This window comes from Canis aureus, chromosome 5, assembly GCF_053574225.1.
Source record: "Canis aureus isolate CA01 chromosome 5, VMU_Caureus_v.1.0, whole genome shotgun sequence".
Classification (NCBI taxonomy): domain Eukaryota; kingdom Metazoa; phylum Chordata; class Mammalia; order Carnivora; family Canidae; genus Canis; species Canis aureus.
Window position 1 is genome coordinate 29,519,580 of NC_135615.1, and position 13,488 is coordinate 29,533,067.

Genomic DNA, 13,488 nt, shown 5'->3' on the forward strand with positions numbered 1-13,488 from the left:
ATGCTTCTTTTCGAAGCACTACTTTGACCTTGGAAATCTTATTTGTACCTAAATGTGAGTCTGGAAATACAGATGTATGTTGGGGGTGAATTCAGCCCGTCACCAAAACTGTTCAGTAGCCAAGATACACGTGTCTTATTTTATTTGATGGTCTCTTTGGTAAGTAGGTAGGTTAAGCATTGGTTGAGTCATAATGGGAACCAAATGATTTACATCCACTCAACTGTCTTGAGAAATAATCCCCATAAACCTACTTACGTTCAAGTTATGGGAGAATAAAACAAAAAGAAAGTTTTTTTCATGGTAATTGCTTTTTTGGGGGAAGGAGTTGAAAGTTGATAGTGACTAATGGTGATGGTATGATGTGTGTGCCAGCGTGTTCAGGGCACTTTCTGTGCAGCAGTATATTGGGTTAGCACTAGAACCCACGTGTATCAAACAGCACGCTCCTTTTTCCAGTATCTTCTTTACGATGAGAAGTCAGGGGTAGGAGCCAGTGTGGCGAACGTCAGAGTTCCAGTGGTTGGGACCATTTTTTGTCTGCTAGAATTGAGCTTCGTGAAGTTAAGTGTTGGGGGGCAATATGATTTAAAATTCATCAGATGTGATGTGGCGATGTGGATGGGTGTGTGAGTTCTATGGTGTCATTTCCATCTTGATTCTCAGCGAAGAAACCAAAGCAAAATGAGAGTAAGAGGTCAGAGCCCGTGAGTCCCTGTCTATTAACACAGTTCATATCTTTTGATTCTTAGTTCACAAGTGTTTTCTCTCGGTGTTTTTTCTCCAAAGAACTATTGATTCAGTGTAGAATTTTCTTCCTTTTACCAGTTTTCTGGGTTCTAGATTTATCCTTTGTGGCCAGAACTCTTGAAACCTTTGCTCATATTACATGCAAATCTCTTCTCTGTTTCAGAGTCTCTTAGTTGTGGTGCCGATTTATCACCAGGCATTAGTAGGATCATGAAACGGGGTGATAGGTGGATCCCACTAAAAAAGACACTTCTCTGTAAATTGGATTTCATGATCTGCAGGCCACCAGTGGAGTTCAAAACAAGTAACCCCGGTCAACCCGAGAAGTGAATAAGTTCCCTAGAGAAAATGTGTGGTCTGTGTTCCCCGCTCAAAGCTATACCGGCCTATCCTTTGAGCGGTGGTGTTAACTTTCCTTCATTGAGGGTCGGCCTTTGCTTGGTGTTGGATGAAGTGTGTCCTGGTGGCATACATATGTGTGCTGGGGCCCCCACACAGCTCCAGCACGTTTCCTTGGTTTCTTTTCTCTTCTTTTTTAAGATTTTATTTATTTATTCATGAGACAGAGAGAGAGAGAGAGAGAGAGAGAGAGAAGCAGAGGCAGAAGCAGGCTCCCTGCAGGGAGCCCGATGTGGGATTCGATCCCGAGACCCCAGATCACACCCTGAGCCAAAGGCAGGCACTAAACCGCTGAGCCACTCAGGGATCTCCCATTTCCTTGGTTTCAAAGACACTTTTAGGAAAAGGGCAGACTGTTCCTCCTGCCAGCTTTTCTGGCTCCAATGCCAGTTCTTCCCACATTCTGCCCCCCAGTCCTCTACGTGCCATTTGCAGGAGAAAACATCTTGGATTTTCTGGATCTCTGCTTTATTTGAACGACCCCCACCTTGTACTTTGCTGTTTGGTATTTCAGGTGCCAGTATCTGTCATAAGACTGTCCTCGGTGTTGTGTTGAACAGTCCAGGGAGTGTTTTCCCTCATCTCAGAGATGCTCGCACGTTTCTTCTCTCCTTCTGGCTCTTTGTAGTAAAATCTGTACCTGTCATCTTGACTTTTCTGATCCAGGTCTGCAGACTCCTGCTCCAGAGTTTATTGTTGACGTGGAATCTATGGACATCTTCCCAGTGGGCTGGTGTGAAGCGAACTCTTACCCTTTGACCACACCACACAAAACAGTCTGTAAGTATCATCCAGTTTGGAGCTCCTGCAGACAATATCTGGGGGCTTGGGGAGGTAAATAGTTTTGTAAAGAGACTTCAGCCAAGTTGTAAGAAACAGAACTGGTGTTAGATTTCCCACAGAGCACCAGTGTTTTTATCTCTTGGGTGCTTTCAGTGTCTTCATGAGATGGGTATTTGGAACCATCTCATAGATCGACAGACTAAGTCATAATGATAAGGCGGGTGAAGGTCACGGAGTGGTGGCAGAGATAAAATATAATATAAATTTAATAAGATGTATAAATATTATATAAAAATATATAAATATATATAAAATAAATATTCACTCTCAGTTTTATATACAGTTGATTATTTTGATTAGAGAAAATTTAAGCTAAATACTATGGGGTTTTTTTGGTTTTTATTGTTTTTTTGTTGTTGTTTTTAAGGGGGGGAGATAGAGAGTGCACATGTGGGGTCGGGAAGAGGGGCAAGAGGCAGAGGCAGGGGGAGAGAGAGAATCCCAAGCAGTCTCCATGCTCAGCACAGAGCTCCATGCAGGGCTAGATCTCACAACCCTGAGATCATGACCTGAGCCTAAACTAAGAGTTGGACATTAAGCAACTGAACCACCCAGGTGCCCCAAAATACTACATTTCTGTATCATGTCTAAGAAAGAACGGATTTTTCTCATGAGGTTTACCATAAAAGAATCATAGTTGGTCCTAATAAATTACTGACATAACATATAAAAACTTAACTACTCTTGACACTAACCAGTGAGATTTCAGCTCTACTTTAAAGACTGCGTTATATCTCACATCCTTCTGATCACATAAATATCGAATTAAAGCAGTATTAGTAGTTAACCCAGCAACCAACTCTGTCTCTAAGTATGTACAACAGTGTGTGTTTTAACTTCTATTATTAGAGGTCAATATCCTGAGGTGGTACCTTTTAAAAATCTTCCAAACTAATAAATCATAGCATTTTTTCCCACCCTTACGTTTACCAAAAGTATTATTTCAAATTATGCAACCATGCTGGAAAATAGTGTAGAGGTTCCTCAGAAAGTTAAAAATAGAGCTACCCCATGACCCAGCAATGGCACTACTGGGTGTTTATCCAAAGGACACAAACAGGGATTCAAAGGGATACCTGCACCCCAACATTTATAGCAATGTCCACAATAGCCAAACTATGGAAAGAGCCCAGATGTCCTTTGACAGATGAATGGATAAAGAAGATGTGGTCTATATATACGATGGAATATTACTCAGCCACCAGAAAGGATGAATACCCACCATTTACATTGACATGGATGTAACTGGAGGGTATTATGCTGAGTGAAATAATTCAATTGGAGAAAGACAATTATCATATGGTTTCACTCATATGTGGAATTTAAGAAACAAAACAGAAGATCATACGGGAAGGGAAGAAAAAATGAAATATGGTGAAATCAGAGAGGGAGACAGACAAACCATAGATACTCTTAACTCTAGGAAACAAACCGAGGGTCGCTGAGGGGGGGCAGGTAGGAGGAATGGGTTACCTGGGTGATGGGCATTAAGGAGGGCACATGATGTGATGAGCACTGGGTGTTGTATGCAACTGAGGAGTCACTGAACTCTACCTCTGAAATTGTAATACAGTATATGTTAATTAAATTGAATTTAAATTTTAAAAAATTAAAAATAATGAGTCCTTAAAAATAAGATGTTTTTAATTTTTTGTGAAATAGATATATTTCTGGTATTTTCTTTATGTAATTTGTGTGCTAGCTTTACTTCTTGCTAGCATCCTATATATGACTCACTTATGTAAATGCTCAGAAAGTTACTAGAAGGGAAGTCCCATCTATAGTTGGCTTCCAGTTCCCCGGTGTCAGCAGATTTTGAAGGACACTTAAGAGTTTCACTCTATATCCATTAAGAGTAGGATGGTGCACTGTCTGTGTGAAACACAGTAGGTGGCCCAGATGATAGGTGGATTCTAAGGCATTCTTCTCTCCTGTCTGTACACCGCACTGTTCAACAAACCTGATCCAATGAGAGTATTGTCTTGTCCTCACTTTAACACATTTCTGAAATTCTGAGCACAGAATAATTTTTTCCATATCAAGGGCATTTTGTTCTTTTCCTCTCACTTCAGGAGCCACAGGTTCTTGACTTAGTTGGCCCGAGAGCCAGGTCAGGTGCCCCCTGGTTTTAGTCGTGGGAGGGGCCAGTCTCCTGTGTTTTAGCTGTATCTTAGAGACTTCTGTCTTGTGTCCTCTTTCTCTCTCCTTCGCATGGATGTGGGAGGCAACAGGTGCTTCGAGGTTCCCTGGAGCACAGTCATATACCTGCTATGGTGAACACAATGATGTTTCCACCTTGGTGTGTGTTGCACCCAGGTCTGTCGTGTATGGCTCCTTACCAAAACGTCCTGCGGTTCAGGCATTCCCACCCTTGGTAGCAAAGCCTTAGACAAGGTCGTCCACACTCATTTTTCACTTTAGACATCACAAAGTTTATAGTTATTCATAGTAATAACTGGAACCAAATACAAAATAAATTCAAGAATAAATGAAAGTTCAATGGCTATCTCTCTTATTCTTCCTTTCATTTCATTTCATATGTGTACATTTGTTTTGAAGAGGCAAACTATAAGTCTAAACCCACCAAACTCAAGTAGCTTTAGAAGTTTTGTTGGAATTAACATTTATGCTGAAGGATATGGGACTGTCTGTCTCAAAATTAATAGATGCCAAAGCCCCCTGGTCTATCTTTGGTAAGGTGATTCAAATCCATTACAAATATAAACTACAAATCTTCTTATCTAAAGAATTCTTACTGGCTGGTTTATGTTGATATTCGTCAGACATATTTATGAGGCACCAGTCTTCCTTTCAGCAATAAAATGTTTTCGTTTAAAAACACAGCTCTAATCCTAATTTGGGAGTGTGCTGTTACGGTAACATTATTTGATTTACCACACTTTCTGTGGGGAAAAAAATCATTTTGGATAATGTCGCTTGAACAATTTATCTTACCAGGTGGGTTCATGTGAGAAGTGATACGCATGCTCTCTCTTTCTTATTAAAAGCACGTTTTAGAATAAAGTAGCTGGTGTAGTGATAAGATTAAATGCAGTAAATTCTAGTGAGACTTCATTTCTGATGAGTCAGAGTCTCAAGTTTATTTGTTTATCTTAGAGCAAGAGATTGAGAGAGAGGGAGGGAGAAAGTGAAGGGGAGAGGCAGAGGGAAAAGCAGACTCCCTGCTGAGCGCCAAGCCCGAGACAGGACTCGATCTCAGGACCCCAAGATCATGACCTGAGCCAAAACCAAGAGTCAGACGTTCAACCAAGAGCACCACCCAGGCCCCCAGAGTCAAAGTCTATTTTAATGCTAGCAGAAGTTGAGATAAAGTTGTGGCCCAGATGAAAGAACTTTGTAGTGTTTAAAGTCTTCCTTTAAAACTGACATATGTAAAATTTTACATGAAGACCTTTTTTTTTTAAAAAAAAAAAAAAAAAAAAAAACTTTGCCCAACTAGTGAATGAAGCTAACTGTCCCTTTGTCTTTTCTTGCCTGTTTTCCAGCACAAAAGAAGAGAAAGATTGCAGTTGTGCAACCAGAAAAACAGTAAGTTCTTGTTTTTGTTTCCCCCCCAACTTATGGGATAAATGATCTAGGAGAGGAAGCATGGCTGTCTTTTTTTTGAGGGGGGGGGTAGTTCACAGTTGGCATCGCCATAGAGAGGACAGTTAGAAATAGTACTGTGATGGGTAAGATACAGGCTCTGATCTTCAAGGCATCTATTCTCAGATTATTTTTCCATCTGCTCCACCTCCACCTACCTGGAGGGCATCCTGGCCTTGCACGCTGGTAGTGACCGCTCTCTGCAATGTGCCCCCCTATTCTACCCCCACCCTGCACATGGGTGCCACAGGTGGGCGACTTGGGGTCCTAGGGCAGCTCCACAGGCTCCCAGCGGGGAGACTTGAGGAAGCTGCTCTATTTCTCTGCATCTCCAAGGCCTCATTTGTGAAACACCTGTTTCTCGGGGGTTTCCTGAAGATTAAATTAGATTTCTTGTGAAAACACATGTGGGTCCTGCATGGTTGAGTCAGTGCAAGTTACCCTTTGTTTCAGTTGTAATTTTAGGGAGAAGGAGGGTGATCGGGTGGTGTCCGTACATGCAGTACGTTTTTGAAAAACTGCAACCGTTAGCAGCATTTTTTATGTACTGAAGAATATCTGAGGTACGCGAAAATAGACATCTTTCATCAGGTGGTCCTGTTTTCTTAATAAAAACACACTGGTGAGAATGGATTTGAGAACAGCGTTTTTTCAGGTAGCCAGATTTCAACTTAAATAAAATGAAAACTAATAATAACTGCATTGCTATTTGAATGTGAAAAACAATTTTGTGGGCATTTTTCATACATTCATTCCTCAACACGGTGTAGCCGGTTAATAATCAGACTCTAGTTTGGTCTGGATAATATTGAAACAGAGAGTTAATAATAAATGATCCCATCCTTGAATCCAAATCTGAACTCCTAACTCCTCAACGTGTGGTCTGTGGATCCGTAGTCCTCATGCTGCACTCATACCAGTCAGCTGAACAGCTTGATAACACACACACACACACACACACACACACACACACACACACACATGGCTGGGCCCCCATCTCTCACATCCCTGACTCGGGAGGTCTTTACTGGGACCTGAGCATCCGCGCATCTAACAAGTTCCCAGGTGGTGCCGTCGGCTAGCTTGGGGACCCCACTTTGAGAACCGGTGCGAAGATGACCCCCACCAAGATCTCATAATGCTTTGCTTTGAGTTTGTGTTCCTTTTCAGTGGTGTGGTTTCCACACCACCATCCTGGGCACCATGTAACACCCAACGCACCTCTTTCCCCCCATGGCGATATTTTTCAAATGTTTATTCAGCAAATTTTTTACTGGACTATAACACAAGGCTCTGCCCTAGGACAGGCCTGTGTCATGTTTTAGGACCCATCAGTTCATAGGCTTTCTTTGAAGGCCTTTCTACAGTGGCTGTGACCCACACAACACAGCACAGACCCCAAAAATCAAAGGCCAAGTGGTTCTCAGACACTAGTTTGTAAAACGTACTGGTTTGTTCTGTTGAAGAAGAGAAGTCTGACTTCCGTTAAATTCTGCGCAAGTTGATGTTTCTTCATGTCTAAAATATAATTAAGGGCACTTTTATGATTCTATAGCAAGAGGCAAACCCAGCAGCGACCTGAAGAAGATGAGGGCTTAGCGACAACTCCTTGAGGGGCAGATGTTCCGTTGGCTTCTTAGGGTTATTTCAAGAATTTGGGGACAGCCAGTCTGCAGCGATCTTACCCGTTTGTAGTGGCGTTGCTGCTTGCTGCACCCATCCTGTCTTACTGCGTGCTTGGCTTTCCGTGATAGTCACTTTAGGTTATGAGAAGACTTTGGAACGTGCAAGTTTCTTCTAGACTGTGCAACCCATGATCGTTATGTTTTCTTGATCCACAGATTGCCATCCACAGTGCCTGTTGAGAAAATACCTCATGACCTCTGTTTGTTGTCTCACTTGGATACCACAGGTAAAGGAGCCATCGACGGCTAGCTGTCCCTTCCTAGTCGGGGAGCGGAGATATGCATGTATTTTTAGGTCAATATGAGAATATCTCAGCTCTAAGTTCATTCTCCTTGTCTCTGTTGCTACGTATTAACACATAACTACTTTTAAAAAAATTTCTATACCAAACTCTCTCTGCCTCTTCTGTCCTTTGGTTGGTAACTCTGGATAATTCTCTCAGTCTGCAGGAGAAGAGCCCACGTGTTACTTGGAAATTATGAGAGTTGTATGTCACGGATGGTCATGTGCAAGGAGAAAGAATTAAAAATGTCATTATTAGGCACTCATTTTTGTTGACATTTTCTACCACCCCTACTTCCATTTTTCCATTATTTGTTCATACTTGTCCCTGGGGGCCTTTTGAATTGTTCCTAAAAATCCTCTGTGTTTAAAAGCTGAGAGCAAATAATGTATGTTTTTTAGTGTGTAGCATTCTACATCTTAAAATAACCTTTGAAAACACAAATGTGAATTCCCCGTAGACAACAAATCCGATTATAAATGTGTTTGTACATTAAATAATATATTTGATTAAGAATTCTGTTTTCTAGCCAAAATGAAACCTGCTCTGAGTTCTTCCAGGCTTCAAAGCTATACGCCATGGAACAGTCCTAGTAGTCAAAGCTCTAGGAAGGAGAGCATTTTTAGGAGTAGACTTACTAAAATTGTTTTTTTTTTTTTTTTCCCTAAAGTTCTGGGTAGGGTAATCCTACCAAAAAATTTCCTGTGTGTGCAGCTGTGGACATAATCTTTTTTAAAATTTTTTTTTTGCCTAATTTTGTTGTATAGAATTCAAAACTTCAGAATGGTTTTAAAAGAACCGTGTCAGCTCTTCTTTCAGAGCCTGTAATTGTTGCTTTACTCCTTTTGTCTTACTCTCGCAAAATAGCATTTCTCCCTCCTTCCCCTGTTGCTTCTTAGATGAAGTCCTATGAGGACAACCCTTCCTGGACCATTAAATGACCGTCCCAAACGCATAACAGCTTCTTTACAGAAATACCCCTGTTAGCGGAGCTTAGGGCTCCATGCGGGAGGGCGAGTGTTGGCTGGCAGCGAGACCCCTTTCTCCATTTACAGACGTCAGGAAACTTTAGGGTGATAGGTTACCGTGTACTGTTTCCACTCTTCCCCACGGCCCTTTGAGACACTAGACCGTCAACCTGCTAAGTCAACAGTAGAGTGAGGGAAATGCAGATTTAACCCCCTGGGAGGTATAGTGCACATCTATCAGGCTGGCAAAAGGAAGAAGCCCTGCCATGCCTGGGGTTGGCTTGGGCGTGGGATGGTGGCAAGCACTCCGCTGCACTCGTGGGAGTGTACATTGGGAAAGTCTGCATGGAGGTCACCTTGACCACATGTGGTTCAGTGACAACATGCCGACCCGTGGCTGAGCCATTCCCCTCCTTGTTACACACGGGGAAAGCTCTCTTGCCCGTCAGCAGAACAGGTGTTTACAGCTGTATTCAGTAGAGCGCTGGCCACAGTCCTGACCAGGGGAAGTGACTTGTCCATCAGTAAGACATGGACGGCTCGTTTGTGCTGTGTGCACGTAACAGAGTCATGCACAGAAGTGAGAAAGGGGTGGACATTCTGCATATACCTTTACCGACTTGGGTGGATCTTAGAACCTTCAGGTCAAACAAACAAAATGGTGCAGGAAACCATTTATGGAATATTTTTTAAATATCCCAAATACTGTATGTTGCTTGTTGATGCACATACACCTGTGTATGTGGTCAAGTGTGTAGACCTGCATGGGAATGATAAACACAAGGTTCGGGGAAGGGCAAGAGAAAGTGAGTTTCTAGGCTAGAAAACCCAGGGGAGCTTAGCTGTGGAGCTGGTGTTTTGTTTTTTTAATTTTGTTACTTTTTTTTTTATTTGCTGCATAGTAATGCATTAGTTGTCATTGCCTGGGTTTTAGCATCTTTCTATGTGCCTTGAATCCTGTATCATAAACAGAAAAGGTCATTTATATGGTAGAAAAAATAACCAGAATTTCTAAGCTATCGTGTTTATAAAATATTCTGATATTAAGACACAGTGTGCCTCTGGGTAGTTTTGCCAACTAAGTGGATTAAGCAGGTGTTTTGTTGGCTCCTAAAGCATGAGCTGTGTTGCTCTTCCCCACAGGTACTGTCAACGGGAAATACTGCTGTCCTCAGCTTTTTATCAACCACAGGTGTTTCTCAGGCCCTTACCTGAACAAAGGAAGAATCGCAGAGCTACCTCAGTCGGTGGGACCCGGCAAATGTGTGCTGGTTCTGAAAGAGGTAAAGCATGCGCACGGCGAGCAGAGTCGGCTTATTTCCACACAGTGTCTAGGGTGTAGATAGAGTTTCTGAAGGAGGCAGCAGGAGTCTGAATCCGTTTCCGTGACACCTTCCGAGCCCTTGTTTTCTCTCCGTTCTCGGGCTGGAGCTGGTCAGACAAAGACGGAAGGTGGCATCCCTGCCCCAAAAGACTTGCAAGCTGGCGGGAGGGCCAGATCTTCCTCCCCTGGGCCCGGGGAAATGTAGGGTTTGAATAAAGAACCTGGGGAAGGGGACTGACGGGCTGTGTGTGGGTGAGGGCCTGGGACTGCAGACTGGAGGTTTCTCTCAAGAGGTGGATGAGCCTGGATGGACAAGAGGGGTGCTGCTGAGCATGGACACGCCTTGGCCCCGTCGGGGTGGCATCGCCTCCCCCTCCATCTGCCGTACCCAGCGGGGCACCTGGGTGGAGGAGGCGCATGCTAAGTGTGTCACGGGCTCCAGGCACCTGCGTGGTGTTTGCGTCATGGGAAACGCCCTGGCCACGCATCATTTTGATGTTATTCTTTCCCATTTCTCTCCTGCTTTTGGGGATCGACCTGCAGGAAGCAGTGAATCCTCATTACATTGATGGAGGATTTCCTCTCTGGTCCGTTTTTATTCCCTTGCCACAGACCCCGTGCAGAGATGGCCGGGGATTCGGGAACTGTGCTGAACTGTTCTGGGAACGCTACCTCTGCTTTTATCACGTGTACCCGTGCTTTCTCCTAAGAAAGAGGACCCCGCGTCGATCTTCCCTATCGTTACTGTACCATGATGAATGTGTTTTAATTCCTGGGGCACAATAGTCCATTTGTCCACTGAACACATGTCTATTAGGCCTCTTCTCGGAGCCACACACCACACAAAGTCCAAACACAAGCCTGTCTGCCATCTTCCTGTTGGGGCTTCACAGCCCTGCTGGGGAGATGGAGTAATTCTAAGCTGGAGGTACAGTGGGGGAACACTTGGAAGGACAGTCAGGGCGTGGAACAGGGCGCTCTGGGGGCACAGGGCAGGGAGTGACCAACAGATGGCAAGGGACCCTGATCTGGCTTGGGCAGAGGGAGTAGAGCCTCCCATGTGGAGCATGGCCGTGACTGCATGGGTAGGTGTCCAGGCGAGGGAGGTGGTCACGTGTGGCAGGCTTGTGGGTCCTTAGACTAGGGACAACTCATGAGCATAGAAGAGTATGTCATATTTTTGAAAGGAACAAGAGACCGAGATCTGGCCTGCCTGGTGGGTGAGGCAGGACTGGGCGGCCGGCAGTCGGCTTGCGGGAGGCCTGCCTTCTCTGGCGTTGTGAGGAATGCGCACTGCCCGCCCCAGAGGGAGGACAGGAGGCCTCTGAGCGACACCCAGCTAATGCTGTCCCCTCAACACGGGAACCTCCGTGTGGTTTCAAACGTCATTCTACTTCAAGAGAATGAGATCGTTTTAGCAGAGTCGGGGCACGTTTGCTTTTTTCTAGGCCATCGGCGGAATTAGCAGTTAAAGACATATATTTAGAAAACAAAAATCTGTTGTAGAGAAGAAATTGAGGTTGTAGTTGAGAAGAAACTATGCAGAGAAACTGATTGAGCTGTTGTTGTGGTTACTTATTTGGGAGGATTTAACATATAAAATGTTCAGAAGGAGCTTCCCGTACTTCATCAAGCTTTGGATCCAGCAGGACGGACCAACAGGCCAGTGGACTGTTTTAGGGAGGTGAGCATCTCAGGTGCCTGACGGGGCTGGTGTGGGTAGAATTCCCACGCGGTCTTTGGGGACAGGGGCGGGCAGCCTACAGAAGGCCAGGGGCTTCGGTGCTGCCCTGGGATGAAGGCTTACAGCCCCTCGAGCAAAAGGGCCTCGTAGGATGGACACAAAGGGCACAGTCTCTCTGGGGAGTCCCTATGGGCCTTGTCCTGGGCCCCGACAGGTGTCCTCAGCGGCCTAGACCTGCTTCTGTTTCAAGCAGCTCACTCTTGCCGCTGGGCCCTGAGTCCTGAAAGCGAACAGTGTGGGCCTGGCCCAGCCCCAGGGGCAGGTTCATCTGTCCCACAGATGAGACATTTGTTTCCACAGAAAGATGGGGCTTGAGGCCTGTGGAGGGGGGTGGTGGGCAGGGATGCCTCTGAAGGGCCAAGGTGAGTGGAGGGACCACTGGGTGGCTCCGTGTGAGGCGGCTCTGACTTCAGACCCCCACACACGTTGGACTGGACCAAGAACGAAGTCAAAGCAGGACTCTGTGGGAAGATTTCCTGTCATGATGCGAAGTCACACCCGTGTCCCGAAAACTGAACCCTCCACAGTCCGGCCCGTGAGTGGGTTGCAGTACAGTGAGGCCTGCCTGTGTTTGAGCCAGCGTTTGTCAGCAGCAATCAGAAAGGAATGGGGAGGCTTCACAAAAACTCGGTGCCTTCGAGGCCGCCTGCAGGACCGTAGGTCGTGGTGATGAACCTGCGGCCCTGGGTCGCCTGCTGGCTCCAATGGCAGACACGATGGCCCCAGGTTCGGCCCATCTTCAGGATGTGCTTGACTTTCCTACATGAGTTTTGAGAGTCAACAGTGGTTATCTCTGATCGATTCTCCGATAGGTGCCAGCAGCCAAATATAAGAGCCAGGCCAGAGCAGATTTCTGATGACAAAACTAGTTTTCTGCTGAGGTTCAGAAAATGCATGAAGCAGGAAGAGAAGAAGTGGGGGAAAAAGCAAGCACTACAGTTCTGCGAGTGCAAGAAAAACGTGAGTTCCAGCAAGCCAATATTTATGCTAATATGCTTCCTTCAGCACCAGAACCTCCACGATTTCAAAGTGCATTTAACTTAAAGAGAATGAGATAATTGGAGCAAAGACAGAGCACGTTTGCTTCTCAGGCCGTCGGTGGTGTTGGCCATTAAGGGTTTGCACGTCTTTGGGAAATGCAGAGCGAGAGCTGTTTGCCCCCGTCCGGCCTGCTCAGAGGTAGCTCGCCTGTGTGCATGCGGACGGAGCCGGCCTTGGGGAAATTAAGTGCAGGCGGAGAACAGGAGGCTGAACTCCCAAGAGGGTGAACTAGCAGGTGGGCAGGTTCTGGCCAGTGTGAGGGCCCACGCACGTCTGCTCCATCTCTGACCAGCGGGCCTTCCGAGCATCAGACTGGGGTTTTGAGGACTAAAGGTGAGTCCTGGCCTCGATTCCAGAAAGTGCAGCAGAGGAAGTAGCTGACCTGTCAGAAGCTGGAGCCCGAGCCAGTGGCTGGCCCAGCCCAGTACGTCATCCCCATGGGGGACCCAGGTTGAGCAGGTTCTGAGAGGAGGGGACAGGTGGACCCTGAGGATGGCCCCTCGGTCTGGGGCATTGAGGGACCTCTGGGCCCAGCCCCATGGGGGATGGAGCCTGCAGGCACAGGTAGTGAGAGGTGATGTTCATCATGGCAAACCTCTGTGCTCGGTGTGCTCACGGTCACCCAGGGTCATCCTCTTCTATCCCAGATACTCCCGCACCCCATGCCTGCTACAGGCACTGGGGTCTCCTGAAGACCTGTCATCTGCAGATCTGTGTGGCCCTCAGTCACCTGGTACAAGGTTTGCGTGTCTCGGTGCCTCTGATCCTAACAATGTTGGTGTCGCGTTGCAAAGGTGTTGGGGAAGGTTCTGCTCCCCATTTCAGATGTGCTCTCCCGAACGAC

At 45.8% G+C, this 13,488-nt stretch overlaps 1 protein-coding gene across 5 annotated transcripts in view; it reads left to right on the forward strand.

Annotated features, from left to right (window-relative positions):
• Positions 1–13,488, forward strand: part of SFMBT2 (Scm like with four mbt domains 2) — a 214,950-nt gene that overhangs the window by 175,990 nt on the left and 25,472 nt on the right. For all 5 annotated transcript variants that reach the window (XM_077897289.1, XM_077897285.1, XM_077897287.1 and 2 more), the window contains 4 exons: positions 1,816–1,929; positions 5,499–5,541; positions 7,440–7,510; positions 9,679–9,818. In XM_077897289.1, coding sequence (XP_077753415.1) covers positions 1,816–1,929; positions 5,499–5,541; positions 7,440–7,510; positions 9,679–9,818 — 368 coding nt within the window. The remainder of the gene's footprint in view (positions 1–1,815; positions 1,930–5,498; positions 5,542–7,439; positions 7,511–9,678; positions 9,819–13,488) is intronic.